We start from the raw sequence: 24,092 nt of genomic DNA, 5'->3' as shown, positions 1-24,092 counted from the left end.
TTGCGTACATTAGTGCTCTTATGCATAATATCAAAGACACAATAAGACGGGGACTTGTCTTAAGTGCCACGTTTTGGTCTTATGTAACATTTTATGTCTTTTGTGTCCTATACGTTCCTAAGATGTCTTGTAGATGACCTCTGATGAGACCTTATGTAAACACGGTTTTTCCTGATGATGGTGCTTACAGCATACCTAGGGAGTAGCATCCAGTTGTGTGAACTTCATCGGCCTCCAGATTGATGGGCTGAGGACTAGCATAGGCCTCTGATAATTCATTAGGCTATTGTCCATGCTCATGAAGTTGCTCAGGTTGCATACAGACATATAATTGATGCAATATGTCTTTCTGAAATTGAGCATAGCACATACCCATGGTACATCAGTGATTCTGAAGGCATTGCATCAGCTGGTGGATTGAGTATCTTGGCAATCAATCATCAAACTGGCATGGGTGTAAGTGAGCAGAACAGCACATGTGATAAAGTAGATGAGATTGGCATGTTCAAGCCTACTCATAGGCAAGGGTTAGGTCTGAGTATTATCAGTGTGATTGAATTTAGACAACTGCTGGAACATCATGTTACTAAGTGATGCTACATGTTGACATTTGTGGCATCTCATTCAACTAGAACCAGCAAATAAACCATCATTCATTAGTATCAGGATTATACTACTGATTGACATGAGAAGAATAACACTAACAGAACATGTTAACATTGACAGCAATGAAGACAACATTGTTTTCAACATGGAGTTCAAGATGGACAGTAAGGAGAACAGTAGTGAGGCAATTTGAGGTCTCATTTAAATGTATACATGATCAGTAGACCCACACACTGGACTATGGTCATTTCTATTTTGATTCAACTTCAAGGAACAACAAAGGAGTGATATCACAAAGCTTGTTCAATAAGACAAATATGTCACTGTTTGTTACATGTATAAGTTTGGGGGAAAATAGTTTGACAAACTCCTTTGTACTGATTAATATTCCTGTGCCTTGCCAATGCTCACTTCAACAGAATGAGTACAAGATGCTCTGCTCCATATCTGGCTGCTGCCAACCCCCAGCATGGTAAGATCTGGAGTAATAGAGCTGAAGGTATCATATTTTGTATCAAAGAACAATGTACTATTATACTACCTATAATATATGTTTAGAGCAGTGAGCTACTGTGAGTTGATCAAACAGTAAAACAGAATCAATGATATAGTCAGCCCAGATTTGTCTTCTTATTGGGGTGGGGAGGCAAACACACAACTTGAAGGTTACATACATGTGCACACAGTAGATAAAGGTAGTATCATTGATGGGCAAGGTACATAAAGGACAGTATTAGATACAGTCACTACAGTAACATTGCGTGGGTACAGTAGCATTGTGCTGCAGTGCAACATGTGATTGGGTACAGTGTGCTTGACCAGATGCTCCAATACACAGTGCCACCATCCCAGCTCCCTAGCTATGAAACATAATCACTCCATTTATCTCTCTATAGCCTGTACTGAGATTCTGACTGTCTGAAGTAATGTAAGCCTGGTGTCTGCACACTGGGAAATCACTCAAAGAACAGAACAGGAACCAGACTTCTTCCAGTAGGACCAAAGAGCAACAAAGGCAGAAATGAATCAAGATGTAGGTAACACTTATGTCATGTATCACAAGAGCAGTGAATGTGTGACAATGTGAAGTAGCAATTGTGTGCGGCGGAATTGTAACGTGCGTTATGAACATACATATTTGTATTACCATTCACGGACTATATTGCACGTATCATGTAATTATCTAGTTTGTGTGTGTTTGGCACCAACCCCATAAAGGTTGATGCCACGCGAGTGGGAAGACAAGTCTTCTCACTTGTTGTCCTCGGATACACTGCACTTCTCTAATAGAGATTGGGTGCACAGTATCTTTGGTTGCAAGTGTGAGATGTTACAGGAATGTAAGTAAGTTGTATAATGATCATGGTATAATAATGTAGTAACCAAATGGAGATCCAGTTACAAGCAAGCAAAGTGAACACACAATAATAACCAAGAGGGCTAGTACACAACAAGTCAATATTTACTAACCATCTGGGAAAGCAATAGTTCACTGGTCAATCAGACTAGTGTCCATATGATACAAGACTAGGCACAAGGACTAGTGACAAAATCAATACAAAGACTGGTTGAGACAACTATATTGCTAAAGGTCAGCAATATAGTACTTACTGATGTGCAAAGAATCACACTGACAGAGATGTACTAGCACTTGCAGCAATGAAGATGACACTGTCTTTGACTCAAAGGTTGAGATGGGTAGCATGGAGGGCATTGAGGTGGTGAATTGAGGGCTCATTTATTTGCATGATTCTTGAAGTCTATGCAATGGACTATGGCTACTGTTTTGAATGATTTCAATTGAGAGAACAACAAACAAGTAAGATCAAAAGGATGCAGGACAAACAAGAGACCAGGTTCAATAAGACAAAGAAAGGTCATTGTTCTTTGAATGTTCAGCTTTGTCAAGGAATGGTCTGACTGATCAATATAACTCTAAAGCCTACACTGAGGCTCTGACTGTCAAATCTTTTAGTCAATCCAAGATACTAACCAAGAGAATTAGTATACAAAAAGTCAAGTCATACTATCCAACTGGGTTGCAATCAGTTGCCATGTAAGAATTCCAGTGTCAATACAAGACTAGTCAAGAGAACTAGCATACAAGTCACAGCGGAGACTAGTTAAGACAACTAGTCAATACTCTCCTAGTCATACACATCACTGAAGGCCAGTAATATATTACTCATATAAGCCCTGTCATTTACTACAAGGACAATAGGAAAGAGTCTGTCCTTGATCAGGACCAACTAATCTCTAGGTAATTGGTAACCCCTCTCACATGTCCAACCACCACCTGTCAGTAGCTATACATATAGCCAGGCTGACTTACCTACATAAGGACAGGGAAGGTTTGTCCTTGTTTAGGACTAATAAAAGTCTAGGTGTTGGTAACACTTTGTTACATATTCAATCAACTACCATCTGGGATAGATAGCCATATTCAGGCTGTACAAGCATTATCCATTGTCTTGAACCTTAGCATGTACTTTGATTCATGATGGGAAATGACTATGGCAGCAGGAGATCGTACTATATAAACCATACATATACAGTATATATACAATATCATATACTATACTATATACATACAGGTTTTGTGGATTTGTATGGTATATATAAGTAGCTGGAGCGTCATCAGGCTGCAGCAGGTGAAGGGCACTTACGGAGCATACCGTGGCAGTCCAGCCTTGCCCTCGTCAAACTCATGTTGGCGAGTCGTTTTCCTGAGGCCTCACAACGTTCATCATCGTGACGGGTTCGGGGCCCTGCAGTCTGGGCGGCCGTTTCGAGCTGGTGCGTACGTACCCAGGCTTGCTAGTATTCACGCATCATGACGGCATGAGTGAGTGCTCACGCACGTTGCAGCATGACGGTGTGAGTCTGCAGGTGCTCAGGGAACGTTGTTTGCGTGGCACATCGCCGGAGGCTCGCCCGTCTTCGCATCGAGCGCAGGCCTGGGTGCGGCGATCTTCGTTCGTCGTGTCGGCTGGGGCCGGGCAGCTGCAAAGTGCACGGAGGGGTCGCATCTCCTCGCAGACGTTGAGATGTACATTGCGGAGAGGTTTGTCGTGTTGTGAAACGTGGGAGGAGGGTCATTGAACGTTAAGGTCGGCGCGAGACGACTCGGAGCGTAGAATGCGGGCGATGTTTGAAGAGGGTGCGCAACTGGCGCGCGAAGGGAGGGGCGACGATGGTGGTGGGAACAGCAGGCTGTGAGCGGCATGCGGTTGGTGGTGGCGGTACATTAGCGGACCCATCGCATGCTGACGGGCTCGTGTTGCGCATGTCTGAGGTTTTGGACGAGGCGGAGGGTGGCGGACGAGGCACGGAGGGTGACTGGGGTTAATGAGTGAGCCAAGACGGACGGGGAGCGACCACGCACCTTTTTCGGATCACCACTGGCCGTGCTACGCCTCGCTAACCTCCCACGGCTCCAGCGATGCACTTGGCGCATCGCTGGAGCAGGCTGTCTATCGCCGTCGGAGGCGCGATGTTTGAACGCGCGGCCGGCCGACCGCGCGGACGCATTTGCGCGTCGTGTGTGCCACGTCACGAGCGCGTCGCTTGTCGACGCACTCGCAGGGTGTATTAAGGAGCGGTGGGAGTGCCCGCAGGTGCGAGGGAGGCGGTGTCAGGAAGGAGAGAGAGGGGCCTTACAGGTGGCGCATGTGGCGACGCGCAATCTGTATCTTGCTGCGGGTGAGCGTGTGACGGCGGCCTCGGGATGCTGTCGACGTCGCGGGTGGGTGAGTAGAGCGAGAGGGAGTGGTGGGCGAGACTGAGACAGCCTCGACGCGCTTGGGCGCTCACGCGACAGTGGGATTCCCACGGGCCTCCGGATATTCAGGCTCGAACCTACGACACTACGTAGTACTGTGGCTCACTTGGACAAAAACATTTATTGGACAATATCACTAGGTCATAGTGAACGTTCGACCCATTGAGCATAACGGTACATGAACGGGACCGAGCGGGACGGGACGGAAGGGGAGCATACAAGAGAGGACGTGGCAGGCAGGATATAACAGGATCCTACGTGTTATGACAGGATGGGAGGAGAACTCACAGGCACATACATTATCGGACAGTATGAGACAGGATGTGATGGGTCAGGCTCATTCAGGAACTGACAGGATCGTACAGGATAGTATGGAAAGCGGCAAGTAACGATAAGATCGCTCAAGATCGGTCGGGATCTTGCCAGATCCCGACCAATCTTGAGTGATCCCGTACTAGCCCGTACTGTCCTGTACGGTCCTTCCGGATCTGGGCTGGACGCATAGGTACGTTACTAGGCCCCTCGATTTTTGTCCGATAAAGCCCTTCATACCTATCATCTTCGCAAACAGTGTTTTTCTCTCGGTATGCCTCGCGCAGCGAAAAACACTAAGGTAAGTCATAGCACGTTCGCGATTCGACCGAGGCTATGGGGATGCTGAACGCGGTGTGGAGGCTCTACTCGACTCTCAGAGCAGTGATGATGCTGGGTGAGTCAACGCTATTCACCCGAGTAGTATACGTGTATGGAAAGAGGCTTGGACTGACATGAAAGAAGGATCATGGCCGTTGTTGCGAAACAAATGCAATGTACGTCGGGCGCATATAGCCAGCCTAGCAATGCATCGCTCACACGGGCGCATATACTCAGCGTCGTGGGAGAAGAAGCGGAAGGAGAAGGAGGCGAAGTACTTCACCAATGCTGAGGCTGTGCTTGAGCAATGTGTAAGGCATTCGCAAGCTCGTTCCTCACTGGCATTGATGACCCGATTCTTCCTCTAGGTCACATCGGGCCGGGAGGAGTACCTCGAAGCTATGGCTGATATGTGAAATGAGAGAGGTCAAAGCCAGACGATGTGCACTCACATATGTTCTGTAGGAACGCCGCCTACGAGCAGTTCGTCCAGGATTATGCTGTCGTCGAAGACGAGATCCGCAAGTTGCTTCTCCAGCTCGGGCGGGAACAGCAGAAGATGCGGGTAAGCGGAGTATGTTCCCCGGATCGTGCATAAGGTCTGATGCATGGTAACGACATAGGATCTGGCAGAAAGCAAGCACACGCAAATGGTGGACAGCGAGAAAGCTCGGGAGCGCGGGCAGGTTCAGGGGATGGCTACGGCCAAGAAGGCGATGGAGGGTAAGTTCGTAGCAATAGATCTTTGGATGCGCGGCTGCTTATGATCCTCACCAGACTTCCACCGCTTCTCAAACATGCTGCGTCAATTAGAATGAAGTGTAATGACTGTCTACCAGGTAGTACCACTTACGTCAACGCGATGAGAAATCACTGACGAGCCCCTGGCAGGGCACAAGCGTGAAATGTCGTCAAGACGTTGCATCAGGCCACGTTCATGTTTCGTTCTTGCGACAGAATCTTCTGTCATTGTTGACCGCAATGCATACACCTGTCCTGAGAGTGACTGAGGATTATCAGCGATGCTTACCAAGGCGATGGATCGTCCGCCAGGGAGACACAATAGCTCGGGGATACACCCATTTGTGGCATGTACTGAGAACTCAGATGCAGTCGTTCATAATGAGTATAGTCACCTCAGATCCTTCGCTGATGCTCACGTTCTCTACGAGCGGTGTTACAGCGGACGTTGTCACCGATGACCGCGAGAGGTTCTTGGATACGATAGACCTTCCTCATTGAATCATTCGGTAGCGGACCTCCTAACCTGTTCTCTGACCTCCCCTTCTCGCAGCAGTTTCGTCTTCTGTTTCCGCGTTGAAGTCGATCTTGAGAGGTGTCACCATGGTCTATGTGTGCAGTGACAGATCGCTGCCTGTCATGATGGAAGTCACTGTCTCTCCACGCCTGCTCGGCCTTACCGTGACGAACCAGCAGTGAGCGAGGCGGAGCTGAGCATTACATGGCCGAGAAATTGAGGTCCTGAGGTTTCCATCCCGGAGCTCGCAGATCTCATATTTCATGTCACGGTCTAATCCGGCTTACTCTATCGCCAATTATATGGCTTTACGGCATGTCAGGTCGTCGAAGTTCGCGTTCAGTAGTTCATGGGCGCTTGGACCTGGAGGTGCGTGAGATGCGGATCTCGGCAAGTTGCGAGGACAGCGTCCAAGAGGCATCGGCGCCTGAAAGGCTGAGAGGCCTCGGGTGCCCAGCCAGTGTCCTCGCATGCAAGCCTGCTCCTGCGCACGACCACTCAATTTGCTGCCAGTCGCCTCCAGCCTCCCATTCTTACTCCATCATATTCTATCCCATCACGACTGTTCACGAACCGCAGCGCGTCGTCGGACGAGGTGAGCGCACCGATACTGCGCCCGAGTGCGACCCATTGACTGGTATTCTCAGCGCTGGATGTCTCCCCAAGATGTCGACTCTCCCCGCGGTATCCGTCCTCGCGCGGGCACGAGCTCCTTTCAACAGGCCTTCTGGCGTCGAGGAAGGTCGGGCTCTGTCTCCACGCCGGCGCCCCCTGTCCAGACGACGACGCCTCTTACGCTAGAGGCGCTCATTGAAGCTCTTACACCGCCCGCCGTACCCTCGCTCAATTATGCACGCAACTTGTGCAACATGCTCACCGCCCAAACACCAAGTCTGCACTATGCAGTCCTGAGCCCGATCGTCGCCTCGCTCTCCTCCGCAGAGTCGCCGCCGTCTCTGCAGGCTGCCGGATACGAGATACTCGCCGCGTACTGGAAGCACTCTGGCGCTGCCGTCCTCACTACTGCCGACAGGCTCTCGTGCTTGTCTCTGTTCTTCGACTCGGCTGTCCCCTGGTCACCTGAAATCTGGGAGGCACGCTTCAACGCTCTGGTCGCGATCATTCAGTCGGGTGCCGAGACGGTCGAGATGGAGAGCGACCTTCTGAGGGTACTTAGGTCGTGGATAGAGGGGGCGTTTGAGTGTTTGACCAAACAGCCACCTTCCATGGAGGAATGGGAGGAACGCGAGCGCAGCGTGAAGCTACTGACCGACTTCCTCACAACCCTGGTAGGCAAACCGGAGTTCGTCTCCAGGCTGTCGGAAGAGGATACAGCCGAGGTGCTCAATCTGTGGGAGAGGCTCATAGACCGTGCGCTCTCAGTTTCATCCGAGCCCTTTCCCTTGCCCTCGGTACCAGCTTCTCCGGTGCACGATACGCACGCGTCGAAGGCAACGTCGCCAAGCAGGCTGAATATGGCTCACCGACGCCATCAATCATCTATCTCCATTCCTCAGATCCCCAGTCTGAAGCATCCTGCCGATATCATTGTCGAAGCATACGTTACCTACCTGGCGACGCGCCTCACTGCCCTTGCCCCGCATTACCTCCAAAGTATTCTGCCCTTGCTCTTCCGCTGCCTCGCGTACTACTCCACTCCTCTGCCGCGTATAGCACTCACAGCCAATCCGCCTCACCAACATGCCCTCGAGAAGCTTGTCACGGAGACGCTCAAAAACCTCGTCTCCGGCCCGTACTCCTCCTCGTGCACCATCCTCGTTAAGCACTATCTCTTCCCTTCGCCAAAGGCGTCCCCCATCGCGCAGACGTCCGTCGGCGCACTCCGCACGCTGCGCATCTCGATCCGTGAAACGCTCGTCGACCGGCTCACGCGCGCATACATCACGACGACGAGCGCGACGCAGTACACGCACGCGGGCGCGCCGACGCGCATGGACCTCGAGCACAGGTTCGTCGCGCGCGCGTGGTCCCAGGACGAGGTCGCCTCGTGGGACCTCCTCAAGTTCCGCAGCGTGCTCTGCCGCGCGATCAAGGCGTGGGTGGACGTCCCGGATGAGGCGGAGGCCGAGCAGGGCGTGCTGATGGCGGCGCGGGAGCAGGTGCTTACTGAGGCGGCGAATATAGTGAAGGATGTCGTGCAGACGCTCGATGAGCGGGACGACGATGAAGAAGTTGACGACGAGGAGGTGGACGCCGTGGGGGACATCCTCCGCGCGCTCGTCGCGCATGTGCAGCACTTGACGTAGGTCCCTGTTACTCTCTCCTCGCCCGTACTACTGATCTCATGCATGCTTTGTTCGAAGGGACCGAGATGGTATGCCTATCATACTCTCGCTGTCGCGCGTGGACGACACAACGCCCCTGCTCGCGGCAATATCGACTCTCCTCGGGCAGGACCTCAATACGACTGCCATCTATCCAGTCCTCCCAACTATCCTGCTTTCCGTAGCGAGACACCTCCCTGACGCAGACACTGCGGGCCTCCTGAAGACGATGTCAGAGCGCCAGAGTCTGTCGCCGATGACCCCCGGATGGCTTACGCACTGGAACAGCGTCCTCGCGATTCCGGGTCTGTTCGGCCCGTCACGTGTATCGACGCGCGAGCACGCAATGGTGATCCTCGACGCCGCCTGGGACTTCGTGAAGGACATCCCGGATTACCGCCGGCCGCTCGCGGCGCTCGTGTTCGAGTTTTGGCAGCAGCAGACGAGGGGGCGCACGGAGGACGTCGCGGTGAGCGTCGTGTTTCGCATCCTCGGCGACGAGGTCGTCCTCCGGAGCGCAGAAAACAAGGCGGACGCGAGCGGCGAGTCGGAGGACTCCCAGGTCGCAAATAACATATTGGATTTCCTGACAAGGCTCGCGGGGGAGAGGGAAGACGAAGAGGACGATGCGGCGTCTATTAGAACGGCGGATGTGCCCTTGTCGATGTCTCCCCAGGCATCGCATATGGCGTCGAATGCGTCCTCGCCGACTCTCACACGCGCGCAATCGGAGCTTCCTGCGAGGGAGAGGGACGGAGGATTGCCATCGCTGTCCGCGATGTCGTCGTTCATCACTAACTTCACTGCTGGCCACTCCTCCCGTTCGCAGTCGCAGCCCAGACCATCGCTTGACAGCATACCCTCGATGGAATCGCCTCCGTCGCTTCCTGCCGAATCACCGTCGATGCCGAAGTCGGTGGGCGCCGTCGCAGCGCTGGCATCTGTCTTCAGCCAGCTCGCGTTCACGCCGCTCGTGCACATTGAGGGCAACATGCTCCTTGCCAAGCGGGTCTTCGAGATTATGGTCGTGCTCCTCGGGACGGCGGAGTGCGTTCGCGCGCGGCTGACGATCCTCCAGTTCCTCATGCGCTTCCGCGTGGATCGGGACCACAAGCTATATTACGCGAGCCAGGAGTCCTGCGACAGGGACGGGAACATTGCCTCCCTCGCCGCGCTTATCAACCGCAATCCGAGCCATCCTGCGGCGGCGGAGCAAGCGACGACTAGCCAGGAGGTCCGCACAGCGCGCCCCCGGGTCCCGCAGGAACGCGATGGAAGGAGGTCGTCCCGTGGCCGAGGCGGGCAGCCGACGAAACTGGAGTCGCGCAGCCGTTCGAGGACAAACCCACGGCTAGTGTCCGCGCCTACTTCTCTTCGCCAGATCAAAGCGAGGGACCCGATGTGGTCGTTACCAGAGACCCCACCGTTCACTATTGACCTCGTCGATACGCCTAGCGAGGTGATCATGTCATACGACCCATCCGGACCGAAGGACGGTGTCGTCCTTCCGTGGTCGAAGTACCTCCGGAGGCTGGTCGAGATCGTCAACGACGAGAAGGAGTGGGAGATCCTGTCGTATGTGCTCTGCTATCTCCCGACCCAGCTGGCCAACAAGCATCTGTTCTGTGGCCCGAGATCGAAGATCGTGCTAGGCGATATGGTCTCTGCCATCTGTGCGGGCATCTTGAACAATAGCTTCGCCGCGAACATCGAGCGTTGGCCAGAGAACCTCATCGCGAGAGATGCGCATGGCCTGGCGTATCAAACGTTAACAGTGCTGATCAGCTACAAGCGCTGTTTTTCGGACCCGCACGTTGGGCATCGGATAGTGGAAGCTTTCCTCCAGGGACTCAGTGGACAGCCGTCAACGATCAAGTGCTGTTTGGACGCGCTGTCGGTGTCTGCGTTCGAGTTGCAGCCGTCGATGACAAGGTATCTGTCTACGATCCTTAAAAAGCTCTCCGATATCATGTCAAACCCAGCTATGGCTGTACACATCATCGGCTTCCTAGCTGTCGTTGGTTCTCTTCCTGTTCTGCACTCGAACTTCACGGAGGACGACTACAAGATGGTCTTCGGTGTGGCCCTTCAGTACCTGCAGCACTACAATCACTCCAGCGACCTGCCCATATCGTGGGCTCTAGCGCAGCACGTCCGGATCATGTCCTACTATATCGTCTACCTCTGGTTCCTTGCTGTGGATCTTCCTGACCGTCCTCGGCATATCAAGTACATCTCCCGACAACTCCTACTTGCGAACGAGGGCAACGACGAGATTGATGAGCCCACAGAAGTGTGCTTTGACTGGTTAGCGCGCTACACCTACGCCAGCGCCGATCCGCGCCCAGCGGAGTCGATGCTCAGCGCGATCGTCATGGATCCCAACGTACAGCAACAACATCAGGAGCCTGCGATCAGCGAAAAGTCCTGGGTTGGAGGCACGGCCGTCATCACTGTCCGCACACTCGTCAGGCGCGGATGGATGGAAGTTATCACTCGTCGCTCATCTGGCCTCACGAAATTCCTCTGCAGAGCGGAAAACGTTCCAATGGTCACCGTCGGAGATGTCGATCCTGACATGGCCTCCGTCGCAGCTGCGTTGACGCTAGATCGCGGCTTTCAGAGTAGATGCGCGGAGGACCTGGAGAACGAGTCCACATCGCAAGGCGAGGAGGCTGTCATGGTAAGTCAGCTGTTCTGTACTGCGAGTAATATGCTCAGATGTGCCTAGCATGACCTGCAGAGCAATTCAGGTGGTACCCCAGAGGACGAGGCATCAAAACCAGACCCTATCACCGGTTACGTTTGGAGTGGATCTGCTCCGTCTCAAAGACGCAAGAACGTCGCTATCGACCCTGCCTATTTCGCCCTACAACTCTCCTCCTACCCCGACAATCTCTCTTCCGCCAAGTTACGTCCACTATCTGACTCGAGCCGACTACAGAGTTTCTTCCGCAGTCTTGACCGTATGCCAGTGATCGACACCCACAAGGTCGGTGTCATGTACGTGGCTCCGGGTCAACGAGAGGAGAGCGAGATACTCCGTAACAGTCACGGGTCACCCGCCTACAGCCGCTTTCTAGAGAGCCTGGCAAGGCTCATCAACCTCCGCGGGCAGAAGGATGTCTATGCAGGAGGACTCGATCCGGACGAAGACGGCGAGTACGCGTATGCATGGTGGGACGACACCGGCCAGATTCTATTCCACACCGCGACGCTGATGCCAGCTTCGGAGCCGACTTGTATGAACAAAAAGGCGCATATCGGGAACGACTACGTTCGGATCGTCTGGAACGATTCGGGCATGCCTTACAGATTTGATACCCTGGCCACCCAATTTCAATTCGTCAACATCGTCATCGAGCCCCATTCTCGCGGTGCGATCGCTGCATTCTCCAACAATCTGCATGAAAACGAGTACTTCAAGGTCACCGTGCAACGCGCAGAGGGAATGCCGGAGTTCACCCCCATTAGCGACTTCAAGCTGATCTCGGCCGAAAATCTACCGCTCCTTGTCAGGCAATTAAGCCTGCTTACCGACTGGTTCGTATCCGTGTATCAACTCACGAAAAACGACACGGAGCGGAACGAGATGATCACGAACTGGCGCTCTCGCCTGCAGGCCATAAAGAGGTTCCGCGCACAGATGTTGTCCCAGCACGCATCCACCGACAATATCGCAAAAGAGCAGGGTCTCAAGGCGCAGGTGTACCGCGACTTCACGACAATATACTAGGAATGTATTAATATGGCTCTGGCTGTGTTTTTGGTTTCGGCATTGCTGTCTCATCTTTTCCTCTGGCATCTCTGTAGCAAGCATAGCATAGCACACAACCCCATCCATTATATCGTATTCCCAGACTTACAGACATCAACAAATGGAATGTAAACAATGCATACATCAGTCGTGCTAAATGAACCTCATTCTAACTCATGTAAGATCAATTATATCGTCCGGATCCGTCCGCGCGTATAATGAAGGTTTGGGCCTTCGTCTCTGCGCTGTAGTATTGGCCGATGCCACGGGTCTCACCGATGCTTTGTTTTTCGCCAGAAGCAGCGGGGGGATTTTGGGCCTCGATGAAGGGATCTCCGGCTCTGACTCACTCGATATGGATATCACGGACACGTCGAATACGTTGTTGCCGCGTGGCGGTGAGGACGAAGGCTTCGCGACCAGTCTGGTGGAAGGACGGCGCATTGGGGAAGGGGAAATGGGTCTGTCGGAGAACTCTTCACCGTCGCTGGAGGATGGGATAGATATAGGAGACCTTGGCCTTGTCCGGCCCTGTCTGTGTGGCGATGTCTGTTTTTGGGACTTGCGAGGAGACTTGGACAACGCTCTGCTGTCTCTGTCAGATATCGTCCGCACAGGTGAGTGGTCGCGGCTCGACCGCCGCTTGGCACGCGAATTGACAATGCCAGCCCTGAAGACGTCCACGGAAAACTGATCGCCGTTGTCAATGTTGGCGGCGTCAAAGGACATAGGGAATGGGGCTGGGACAAATGTGCGTCGCGGAAGATCCGGCTTCTCGGACGATGAAGGTTCTGACAGGCTCGGGCCTGCGGAGGATGCGCGCGAGGAGTTCGTAAGAGAAGGTAGCCTGGAGGAAGAGGCAGTCGGGCGGATGAAACTCTGTTCCGAGTCTGAGTCAAATATGCGGGACGAGCTCGATGACTTGGACGCCGCCCGTTTGGGTGCGGGCGGGTCTTCGTCGAACAGCGCAAATATCTTGGCAGTACTTGACTTGGCCTTGCCGGAGTTGCTGGTCGACTGGATGCGCTTGCCGACTGCGAAGTGCTGCTTAACGCCGGGTACAGCGACGGTAGCTTGTGTCTGCTTGGCAGCACTAACCTTCGGCCTTGCTTTCTTCGGCGTAGGTGAAACAGATCCATCCGAGCTCTCTTCCTCCTCTTCCCGGACTGCCACAGGGACCTTCTTTCCTGCCTTAGGCTTTGCTCCGACTATCGTGCTCGCCTTAGCCTTCGAACCACGCGCGGTACCAGAGGCCTTCCCTGCCTTCCCTGCTTTCTTAGCCGCACGCATCTCCTGGATCCCCTCGAACTCCTCCACGAGGTCCGGCTGCGCGATGCGTACCATGCACGCGGGCAGCCAGATCCTGAGGTGGCTCTGCGGGTCGGGCGGCGGCTTCGGCACGCGTTTCTTGCCCTTCCCACCGTCGTCCGAGTCGTCGTCTTCTGGGACGTCTGAATCGTCGTCCAGCCCCGTTGCCAACGCAGTGCGGAGACCCCTGACCCCGGACTCGGAGAGGCGGACAAGATGTGCGGGGGCGACCTCGAGACGGTACTCGAGAATGCCGTCGGTGGACGCGTGTTGCCGTGAAGAGTGAATCTTGACGATGAGCTTGTTCTCGTCGTCGTCGTCGCTGTCAGAGTCGGTGCGCCCGACACGCTTGGGTGAGCCCAGCTGCAGCGAGGAGAAATGCTTTGTGATGACGGACGACGGCGTCCCGGGGACGCGACGGTCGTTCGCCTTCCCCTTCTTCGTAGGAGTTGTAGGATTGCGGACCGCTGTGCGCGCGGCGACTCGCGCCACGCGTTTGTCTTCCAGCAGCGCGACGCGGCGGAGGATTCGCAATACGGCGGCCGGCCAGAGGACCGTCCTGAAGCGCTTGATGATGATCTCCTTCACGCCCCACTCGAAGTACATCTCGCAAAGACCAGCAATCTTGCCCAGGTCTGGCTCTTTCTCCCAGTCGATCTTCGTACTCTTGGAGACGCGGCCCTTGGCAGCTGCCTCCGACTCGGACGTAATTGGATTCGTATACGAGAGTAGCACGTCAATGTTTGGGAAGTCTTCTGGGATCTTCTTCGCGAGGGCTGCGTACTTCTTCCCCAGGATACCGCGGGAGTTAGTGCGCAGTTCGGCGCGTATCTCCTCGCGCCAGCCGCGCAAGAAAGAGGGAAGTTCAGAGCGCTGGAGGGAGCGCGCTGCGGTAAGGAGGGTGTCGCCGAACCCGCAGCGTGCAAGCCCGTGAGCGATTGTGCCGCCACATCCCGCCAATCCTGCTTGATGATAGTCGCCCCCGCGGAGGATGCCGATGAGAATTAGCCCACCTTGTGTGAGCTGCACGGATGAGTGAGTGAGGATAGCGTGTGAGGTGTACGTTGCGACGTGGTTGCCGTCTTCACGGCCAGCGCTGTTCTTGAGGGAGTGTGCGCGGTTACCAGAGAGCGTCACGCTTGCGCTACAAATATACATTAGCGTGCATGTCAAAGAAGACGTGAATGTAGCAAATATGATCGCTGGTACCAAAATGGCAGGAGCATTGCCCCTTTTGGAGTAGCAAACTGCCTCAAAATTGGCACAGCAATGATATGGGGCATCCCTTTGCAACTCACACCTGAAACAATTACTCACTTTCGGATAATCATCTTCGCCCCAAACAAGAATGTGTCCACGTCGTCGGTGTATACTGCATCAATGACGCCCATTTGATTGAGGTACGCCAGCTCCGCTTCAGCTTCCCCGGGAGCCTAGAGAGATGTGAGCACGACGTAGCAACAGCGAGAAAGCACGGGGAAGACCCTCGCACCATGCGCCACTCAAAACCAAACGCGTTGATGATTTCCTGCATGCCCTGAATCATCCAGTGATTCTTGCCACTTATTCTCTTGCCGCGCTTGACTTCAGGCCTCTTTGGCCCATCAAAGACGAAAAGAGGCAGAAATGGTGCGCTCATAAGCCTAGTGCACTTGAAGAATAACGTTCGCAACTCGGGATTCTCGCCCTCCCGGCCATACGCTGCGTGATAGAACCAGATACTGGCGTCGATACCGACACGGAAGCCCCGCACTCCGTCTGGGTTTGCTTCGAATCCATCGACAACGGAGAGATGGGTGAGAGAGCGTATCTCTCCCGTGGGACGGAGAATCTACTCGACTGTCAGTACTCCTGAAATCCAGGGGCTACATGCGATACGTACGTCCCACAAGCCCGCGACACCCATGAATATAGCCCAGCCCGAGATATACCTGAGAGAGTAAAAGGTCCACACGTCGTCCCCAGGTCGTGGAGGTAGCAGAGAAACAGAGGGTGTCCTGGTCTAAGCTGAGTGCCACAGCAGCCTTCAAGTTCAAGCTTCAAGGCGGCGCATCTCAGATCCACGGTGAACCGCGTCGCGTGACGTGACGTCCGGTCGCGTGAGCGTGACATACGCGTCCTGTTCTCACTCTTGGTCCATCCGGCGAGCCGCGACAGTCTTCAACGTTCAAACGTTCAACGACAACAGTATTGCTTCAACGGCCGTGCCTCCAATCTGGTATCATTTTCTGTGCTCATGCAATATCAATCTATTCTCATACGACTTACAATTACGTTGTGACTGAACAGGTTAAGAAGCGTAATAACGAACTCCATCCGCCATCAACCTCGCGTCCAAGTGCTTCGCCGCTAAAGTCGGAGCGAACCTATCCCTCATACAGCGTGCAGTATAGCGTTTGAAGTTGTCCGTCGGTGGCACAAAGTCAAATTCGCAGTCCAGAACGACTACCAACTTCGGACACCGCCGCCCGAGGAACAGGATAGCGTTGTTGAGAGCATCCCAGTCGGCAAGCTCTCTCGCATTTCCTTCCCGCATGGCATGATAGACTTGCACTATCAGCCTGAGTTCCTTCAGCTGACTCCCTGCGAATGAAGTGAGGAGGGCTGTAAGTGGTTGTGGGGCGAGCGGTCCACGAGAGTAGGATCGCATGCAGATTGAGCGTAGGTATCTATATTTTGAGAGGTCGAGGAGCCTGAGCACTAAAGAGTCATGAGACGAGGCGTACATGTAAGCACTACAGACTGGATACGTGGACATAAGGCTACCTACTCACCATCTTCATGTGACACAGAGAATGCGAGATCCTCTAACATGGCGCATTCCCTCCCGTACAGGAGCTCCGCTAGACGCGAGGTCGGTTCCCAGGGACAGAACAGGTCAATGTCGAGTTTATGGAGGTCCAGTTCGACCATGGGGCGGGCCAGCCAGTCCAGCGCCGGTGACGCAGCCCAAGTACTCGTGTCAAGCCTCAACTCGTGAATACGGACACATGGAGAGGCGTCTGCTCCCCATGCTTGCGCCATGGCACGATCGGGAGGGTACACGGATCGGGAAGCTTCCATGGTCGGCATGAACGCGATATCGAGTGCGTATAGCTGCGGGAACGCCGCGAGAAACCGCACGACGGCTTCACCAGTCGCAATGATTGAAGATGCGCAACTGGAGATGTGGAGTGACTTCAATTGGGGAAAGTATGGTATCGAGTGTGCGGCTGATCCTGACTCCCTCGCTGGTCTCGCACCGCCTGGAGCTTCGGACGCATGCACGGGGTTCATCATACCGGCGGTCTCCATCGCGAGGACAAGCCCAGTCCAGTCAAAATCGTACATTCGGAGAGACTCGAGGTTTGGCACATGACGCGCGAGGTTGGCCAGGAGGGCGCATCGCAGAGACGCTTCGCGTCGCCTGCCCGTCAACCCCATGCGAGGGAACTCCAAGTCGATCACGTAGTCTCCGATCCTGGTCCCTGCCTCTGCGGATGATTCTAGGACAGCGAGGAAGCGCAGGCAATGTCGTTTTCTTGAGAGCTGTATTTTCCGGAAAAGATAGCGGCGGGCTCGGTGTGCCCACGCGCGACAGGTTAGAGAGTATGCACGGAGACTGTCTGTATCGTCTTGGTGGAAGTCGATAATGCCCTCGCATAACTCAAGGGGTAGATCCGGTGCTGGCATTTCTATGCGATATAGACAATCAGTCAGTCAGAGCATTACGGTATGTGATACAGAAGGAGTATGTTACCTTCACCTGTTTGAGGGGAGGTAGTACTCAGAGAAGGGTGAGGTAGAGACCGTCGGCGGCGGCGGCTCGACCATCGGATTAGCGACCGGACCCGGTCACCGCTGAGTAAGCGCTGGTCTATCTAGTTTAATTTGTGATCGTTGTCACTGCCATGATCAGTAGTCCTCCCCAATCCTGCGTAGCTATACGGGCCAAGTACTGACCAATTTGTGACTAGATGATGCTTAACCATGTCTCGGAGGTCCTGCGAGTCGATTTAAGCACTTATGCACTCCCAGTGACGCCCGTTGCCTCAGTGCGTATCTGACACTCAATGCTCAGATTGATCATTGATGGTAGTGCTTCTTCTCTCTAGAGCTTGCGACTTGCTTTGACAGGCCCCAAGCGACTGTAAGCGCTTGACACACGAACGTGTCGCGGCCAGGTCGCGGCGGCGCGACGTGCATATTGACGACACGTGATCGCGTGCGAATCCGCGGCTGCACTGGCCGCAGTGCGCCGACTCCCGAGTCCTACTTACGACCTGCCACTGCCATTGTCGTCGCCGCTCGCTCTCTTACAGGGCACCATTATCCACCAGAATGGAAATTTCTACCGGATTCCTGGCTCCAGACTTTCAAGTGATGTATACTGGATTCCCGACTCGGACTCCTCGTCGCCTCATGTTCTCGATTGTCTTGCCTTCGCTCGGAAAGTCCAAATCGTCATCCAGAGGATGCGCAACAGGAAAATATGGTGCGCTCTATGATGCGAGAAGCAAGAGTGCTGCGAAACCTCAGAGAATGCAACTGTGGAAGGCTACTCGAAAGCAGCTCGTGTTTGGATGAAGGGAGGCTCCAGGGATTCCGATGTGCTGCCGCTCGACTCGTCGTGCTTGCATCAGTGTCGGCATCGGTGAGGCTCCTGCTTTGTCCACACGCTGGTATTGTCTGCAGAATCGGGACAGATTCCTCGCGTATAAATATGCTGCCCTCAGGGCTCAAACAGAACCCTACCGCTCCGGCAGCCAGTGACAGTATGCGTCTGAGTCCTGGGCGTATCCTGAATGTGCCACTTGCTACCTTTCCTCCTAGCCATCATTCTACCGACGCTGCAGGTTTGTCTACACACCTGCCTGCGAGGCTCAGATTCCGGGCGCGCGCCACCCCCTCCCCCCTTCCAGGCCTCCTGCATCGCTCCCCAACCTTCAACATGTCAATGATCTTTGTGCTCATACGTGAGGTCGCTATTCATCTAGTAAAATTTGTGACTGACAATGGTCGTACAAACACATCGACAACGACGCTGATTTCGTAGAACTTTTTGGAAATCAAGCCGAGAAGGTTGACCGCGATCCGGCCATCCTCACACCGACGCAGATTCTATTCTGGCGCGAAAAAGCAGAAGAGCGCTTGCGCTGTCAGTTTCCCGATGACGTTGTGGAGGCTGCATGCCGCCTCGTAGATGGCCCCCCCTTAGAGCCAGCCCCACTCTTCGCAGACGAGGGTATACTCTTCGAGGGCGAACTTGAAGCCCTATTCTTCGACTTCGAACACCAAGAAGCGGCGGAGGCTGCTGAGGTTCCTCCCCTACCTCAGCGAACATCTACGCCATGCCTGGCATGCCATCTTACTGCGACTGTTCTCTGTCTTCGCTCAGTGGTTTCATGTCCATTACGGATATGTACGTCCATCCACATCATCCTCACGTTGAGCGACACGACTCACTGTATGTTTCAGCGCTTTGGAATGGGAACGGCATGTATGAGGTTCTCAACGTGTCCCCGGTTGAGGACAGCTGGGTGGAAGGTCCGATTGCTGGGCCATCGACATCATGGGCCACCAGTGGCTCGTCGGTCGATCATGTCCACACATAGTGAGGCTACAGTTGTTCGTGTGATGACCCGCGTCACTAATGGCTTGCCTGTATCAGCGATATGGATGCCAAGCGCAAAAGCAGTCGGAGCGTTGAACCCGAAGACGAGATCAAGGTGCCCGCTTTGACTTCCCCGTCGACAGCCATAGCGGCTCCCAACGTCCTTCGGTGAGTTGGTCGATATCGAGTAGCACTGCTGTCTACTGACCCATGATCTATGATAGCGAATCAACTGCGGAGAATATTCTTCCATGCATTGCAACCCAAGAGTCAAGCGTCGATGCCGCGAGGTTTGTTCATAGCCCATTGTGGCCGTCGGTTTGGTTCTCATTAAACACTCTACCTTCCAGGGCAAATAACCCAGCACGGAAAGAAGAGGACGATACGCCTACTGGCATACTCCTGCGCATCATTGAGGAATGGTGAGTCTCATTTTTTGCCTTCCCTGATCTTGCCGATGTTCATTGTGGCCTGTCAACGAACCCCATTGCGTCAATAGCGCGAAAAAGCAGTCGAAGCAGGAGCGAGCGTTGAGGAAGAGCCTGGATGTCGGCATTGACCCACGTCTCACCGATAAGGCGTACTGCGCGTCGATCAAGCCACTGCCGCCCCCAACAGCCACCTAGGCCATTGTAATTAATGACGCCGGTTTGAAGAGGGAGCGCGACGAGGATGAGGCTGTTACCCACCCCCTCAGAAGCGAGCACGAACATCCAAAGCGGACCCGAGCCTCCTGGCCTGTCCATGGCGGGAATGTCCAACAGAGCGCGCGGCGGACCCCTTGTGGCAGCACCTGCAAGCCGGCCACGGCTGCCAGGGGAGATATCCCAGACCGACTGACAACGCGTACTGTGCGACTGGGAAGGCTGCGCGTTCGCCGGGACGTCCGACGCAATTACGCTGGTCCGGAGCTACTGGGCCCAGGTGGTGACAACGATCCTGCCGAGATATATGTGAGTGCATCTCAGCGATGAAACGCGTGGCGGTGAACTGATCCCTCGCAGCCCCGATTCTACAAGTGATCCACTTTGGCAACAACGGGATGGCGGCTCAGGTTATCTATGCGGATTCGGCACCAGTCGGTCGAGGAATCCTGCACCAAGGACGTGGGCCGTCATTACGCAAGCGTGCACCGGCACCACCGATACCGCATGTTCTGATGCGTGTTCTGCGGGAAGTGGAAGAGAGTGGACGATAACCGCCCACCTCGAGTTTGTGCATCGCGGCCCATCTGGAGGAGAACGGACCGCCGGCGACGGATACTGTCCCTCAATCCGTGCCAGGGTCGTCGTCGATCCCGGGGTTGGAGTGGGAGAGCTACCGTATATCGGGCGGCTTTATATGGGTACGTCTAGCATGATTTGAAGTGCGCACGCCACGGGCTCACGGATGCTCCGTGCGACCAGCACGCGATAGATCCTTTGGCCGACCCGGAGACACTTGTCCTTGATACGAGCCCTCGAACGTGCGGTACGTCAAGTACTTCGGTTGGCAAGCGACCCGGAAACCTTGGCCGTCTTCTTGCGCGCGCTGGCCATAGCCCCCTGCCGTCTTTCCTCTCGACCACTGGGCATCTAGGATGGGTTATCTGAACCCTCACAACGAGTGCGGCATCTCAGGGAACGTGCTTCCCTGCGGTTTCGCTGCCTCTGTCGGCTCGAGCACCGAGTTTACTATCTCCCCAAACACCTTCGAACGCGCGAATCACGTGTGGGCATGGTGAAGGACTTCGGGCTTGAAGTACCTGAACGGGAACGACGTATCCGGTGAGGGCGAAGTAAGTTGTTATCTTAGCACGACGCGTCACAGCTCAGGTGTGGCTGATGCACTCGTGACTGGTATCTAGGACGAAGAGAGGGAAGGTCCTCGCACGAAGAAGCAACGTCGCAACACTCAGGACTCTGCCAGTGGTGAAGTGCGCCTGCGTGTGAGTGCCTGTACCACGGCTTCGCTGTGTTCGGATTCAGGGACTGACACCCATCGTGTGGCCCCCGCACAGACGCCGCACGCGTGCTGTTTCGTCGACTGTGATGCGAGCTTCGGCAAATCAAAGGACTTGAAGCGTCATGAAGAATCCTGTCGCCTGGGCTACCGTTATGTATGCCCAGGGTGCAAGGCGTCCTCGGGCATACTGAGAAATCAAAGGGCACGTCCGAGCCAAGACCTCATCTCAGGACTGCTTGCAGTTTATGACAACTGATCCAAGGGCAAAGGGTGCGAGCGTAAGCACGCCCGGAGACACCAGCCCAAGCTCTCCACTGGGACCAACGAGTCATCCCCGCGCCCACCGTTCACGAGTCGGCGATCCAGGACGGATCCAAAGCGTCAAGGCAGCGTCCGATACGCTCACGCCGCACTATACCGCACGACCGCCGCCACTCTCCCTATCCACCGGTGAATGCGCGTCGGGCACTCACACCGTCGCCGGGGCCTACCGGGGAGGATCGCACGTCACGACAAAGTCTGATTGCGAGTGATGGGCCTTCTTCGACAACACCGAGCTGGGAGCGCCGGTCAACTTGAACAGCGGTGCAGTCCCCTGGCTGCTTCGCCTGTTCCTTCATTTTCGGCCCGGCGCGGGACGCCGCTGCTAGTGGACAAGATGGGGCGGGCAGCGGCACCGGAACCGCAGAGCAAACGTCCTAGCTTATCCATATTCATATCCAGGATCGCGCGGGACTGCAGTACGCCCGGCGGGCGCCGGCTGGAGACAGGGCACGACTTTCTGGGGCACGGACCGAGCACGCAGTCGCGCGGGCGGGGCGTGTGCGAGATGGTTGTGCGTCCTGCTCTTGGCCGCAGAGACGCTGCTGCCTGAGGATACAGTACAGGGTGAGTTCCGCACCGCACGAAGACCTTCCGGGCAGTCGACGCTCAGCCGTCCAAGGGTCCACGCGAGACACAGATCCGGCGACGAATGCGAATGGGCCTCTACAAGCCCACGTATCCGCACGTACATTACACGCTTTCGTAGACGTACCGCTAACTGTATGTATGATCCCGCTTCTTCAGTAAATCTCCCCGGCACGCCTCCCACGCCGCTAGCACCAGCGGCGCCCTACCTCGCGGGCCCCGGGCTGCCGGGGCGGCTGTCGTCCCAGTCGGAGCCCTCCGCGGCGAGCTCCGCGTGGCCCATCTTGCGGAGCTTCTTGTCGAACCCGCGCGCGCGGTAGCGCGAGACGATGCGCTCGAGCAGCTCCGAGGTGGACACGCCGGGCGTGCGGCGCGTCGGGAGGAACTTGCCTGGCGGGGGAGGGGGGTGAGCGAGGGAGCGGACGGGGAGGGGAAGGACGTACCCTGCGACTTGCAGTAGCCGTAGACGTCGTCGATGCCGGCGCTCACGTACGGGTCTTCGTCGTGCGCGACGTAGTCGATTTGGTGCTGTGCGCGGCGGCGGTCAGCATGCGAAGAGAGCGGTGGTGCAGGCGCACCTGGCGGCGGCGGAGACAAGTGGTATGCATGCGCGGCGGAGGAACGGGCAGTCACGCGTGGGTGCTTCGTGGTTCTCGGCCGATCGATCGATCACAGACACACAGCGCTCCGGGGGGGGGGGGGGGGGGAGGGAGGAGGGATAGGTGCGGAAAGACGCACCTTTTGGAGGAACTCCTCTGTGATGACCCACGGCGCCTCGGGGACGACCTCGTCGACCCACCGACAGTGCCTGACCGCCTCGCATCTGGGCCGAGGTCAGCACAGCACACGACGCACTCGCGGGCGACTCACCGCTCGGCGTGGTCCATGACGGCCAGGTTCTTGTGCTCCGCGCACTGCTCGTCCGAGTTGACGCCGACGAGCAGGTAGACACCGGGCACGGTGCCCTGGGGCGGGGCGATGTCCAGCGGGCTCCGCACGACGCCCGGCGCGGGCCCCGCGCTCGCCTGGCCGCCCGCGAGGCGCGCGGCGGGGATCGGCGGGAAGCTGAGCTTGGCCTGGCGGAGCTGGAGGGCGTGGCCAAAGTGGAAGAGGTCGTACACGCCGTCGGCGTAGATGCGGGCGGGGCGGTCGGGCGGGGGCGGGTTGATGCGGTACGCGCGCGCGGGGTCGGCGCCGGCGACGGCGCGCGCGACGAAGGCCTGGATGTGCGCGGGGGTGAGCTTGGCGGGGTCGAAGGCGGCCCGGGCGATCGCGGCGGGCGGGGGCTCGGAGGGCGCGCTGAGCGGGAGGGGCAGCGGCGGGGCGGGGTGCGGGGAGACAGGGGCGGGGGACGCGGGGGCGGGCTCGGTGCCGGTGCTGGTGCTGGCGGACGAGTCGTAGCCGAAGCCGTAGTCGGACGACGTGGACGGGCGGTCGCGGGGCCCGGGGACGGTGGTGCTGCTCTCGATGTCGCCGTCGTAGGTGGGCGAGTCGGTGCCGCTGTGGTCGTCGTCGGCGGCGACGAGGCGGGCGCGGGTCGGGGGGACCTTTGTGCGGGCTGCGGCGGGGGACGAGGCGGGGGCGCGGTGGGCGGGGATGCCGATGGCGGAGGCGGCGTCGTCGGTGGTGGGGTCGTTGTCCTCCTCGGAGGCGTCGTAGGCGGCGGGCGAGTCCTGGGTGCGGTGGTGGGGGTGCTGCATGGCGTGCTTCGTGCCGAACGAGCGTTTGGAGTGCAGGGGGCGGCGCTGGGGTGCGCTCGCTGTGTCGGCCATGTCGAGGAGAGCTACAAAAAGAGAGTCCTCGACCGCGTCCCGATCCCCAATCGTCGATCGCCGCCAAGCCCTGCGTCTGCCACGTGCGTCGGCACATTTGGCAGCTCGCCTGCCTCTTCTGGCCACTCCCTGCGCTGCTCCCCACTGGCTCCCCGCACTGCGCCACCAGCCCGTCGCCGTCCCACGTCTGCCGTCGCTGCCGTCCAGCACAGCGCTCTGCGCAGCGGGGGCGGCGATCTGCGCCAT

At 56.1% G+C, this 24,092-nt stretch overlaps 5 protein-coding genes across 5 annotated transcripts; 3 read left to right on the top strand and 2 right to left on the bottom strand.

Annotated features, from left to right (window-relative positions):
- Positions 1-4,973: 4,973 nt before the first annotated feature.
- C8Q71DRAFT_859411 (uncharacterized protein) lies at positions 4,974-5,838 on the top strand (the record flags this gene model as incomplete). Its single annotated transcript, XM_047927631.1, has 8 exons — positions 4,974-5,000; positions 5,080-5,096; positions 5,165-5,196; positions 5,258-5,331; positions 5,389-5,432; positions 5,486-5,585; positions 5,644-5,743; positions 5,798-5,838. The coding sequence occupies 8 exons, from the start codon at positions 4,974-4,976 to the stop codon at positions 5,836-5,838; spliced, it is 435 nt and encodes a 144-aa protein (XP_047776937.1).
- Positions 5,839-6,735: 897 nt separating this feature from the next.
- Positions 6,736-12,397, top strand: C8Q71DRAFT_139747 (uncharacterized protein). Its single transcript, XM_047916539.1, has 4 exons — positions 6,736-6,873; positions 6,926-8,541; positions 8,603-11,246; positions 11,295-12,397. The coding sequence occupies exons 2-4, from the start codon at positions 6,932-6,934 to the stop codon at positions 12,297-12,299; spliced, it is 5,259 nt and encodes a 1,752-aa protein (XP_047776936.1). The 5' UTR covers positions 6,736-6,873; positions 6,926-6,931; the 3' UTR covers positions 12,300-12,397.
- Positions 12,398-12,798: 401 nt separating this feature from the next.
- Positions 12,799-17,051, bottom strand: C8Q71DRAFT_725004 (uncharacterized protein; the record flags this gene model as incomplete). Its single annotated transcript, XM_047921661.1, has 7 exons — positions 12,799-12,915; positions 12,936-14,772; positions 14,946-15,061; positions 15,121-15,459; positions 15,511-15,559; positions 15,995-16,211; positions 16,403-17,051. 7 exons carry the CDS (start codon positions 17,049-17,051, stop codon positions 12,799-12,801), a joined length of 3,324 nt encoding a protein of 1,107 aa, XP_047776935.1.
- Positions 17,052-18,477: 1,426 nt separating this feature from the next.
- On the top strand, positions 18,478-19,847 carry C8Q71DRAFT_908851 (uncharacterized protein; the record flags this gene model as incomplete). The annotated part of the gene is made up of 7 exons (XM_047929014.1): positions 18,478-18,583; positions 18,664-19,029; positions 19,086-19,221; positions 19,279-19,389; positions 19,446-19,511; positions 19,572-19,643; positions 19,721-19,847. Exons 1-7 carry the CDS (start codon positions 18,559-18,561, stop codon positions 19,845-19,847), a joined length of 903 nt encoding a protein of 300 aa, XP_047776934.1. The 5' UTR covers positions 18,478-18,558.
- Positions 19,848-22,004: 2,157 nt separating this feature from the next.
- Positions 22,005-23,100, bottom strand: C8Q71DRAFT_768552 (uncharacterized protein). The gene is made up of 4 exons (XM_047924258.1): positions 22,945-23,100; positions 22,813-22,897; positions 22,518-22,602; positions 22,005-22,464 (listed from the first exon to the last, which is right to left on the bottom strand). Exons 1-4 carry the CDS (start codon positions 22,959-22,961, stop codon positions 22,280-22,282), a joined length of 372 nt encoding a protein of 123 aa, XP_047776933.1. The 5' UTR covers positions 22,962-23,100; the 3' UTR covers positions 22,005-22,279.
- Positions 23,101-24,092: the final 992 nt, after the last annotated feature.

Source organism: Rhodofomes roseus (assembly GCF_022264815.1).
Source record: "Rhodofomes roseus strain CIRM-BRFM 1785 chromosome Unknown C8Q71scaffold_15, whole genome shotgun sequence".
In the NCBI taxonomy this organism is placed as follows: Eukaryota; Fungi; Basidiomycota; class Agaricomycetes; order Polyporales; family Fomitopsidaceae; genus Rhodofomes; species Rhodofomes roseus.
Note: the sequence above shows the minus strand (reverse complement) of the source record. Positions and strands in the feature narration are given on the sequence as shown.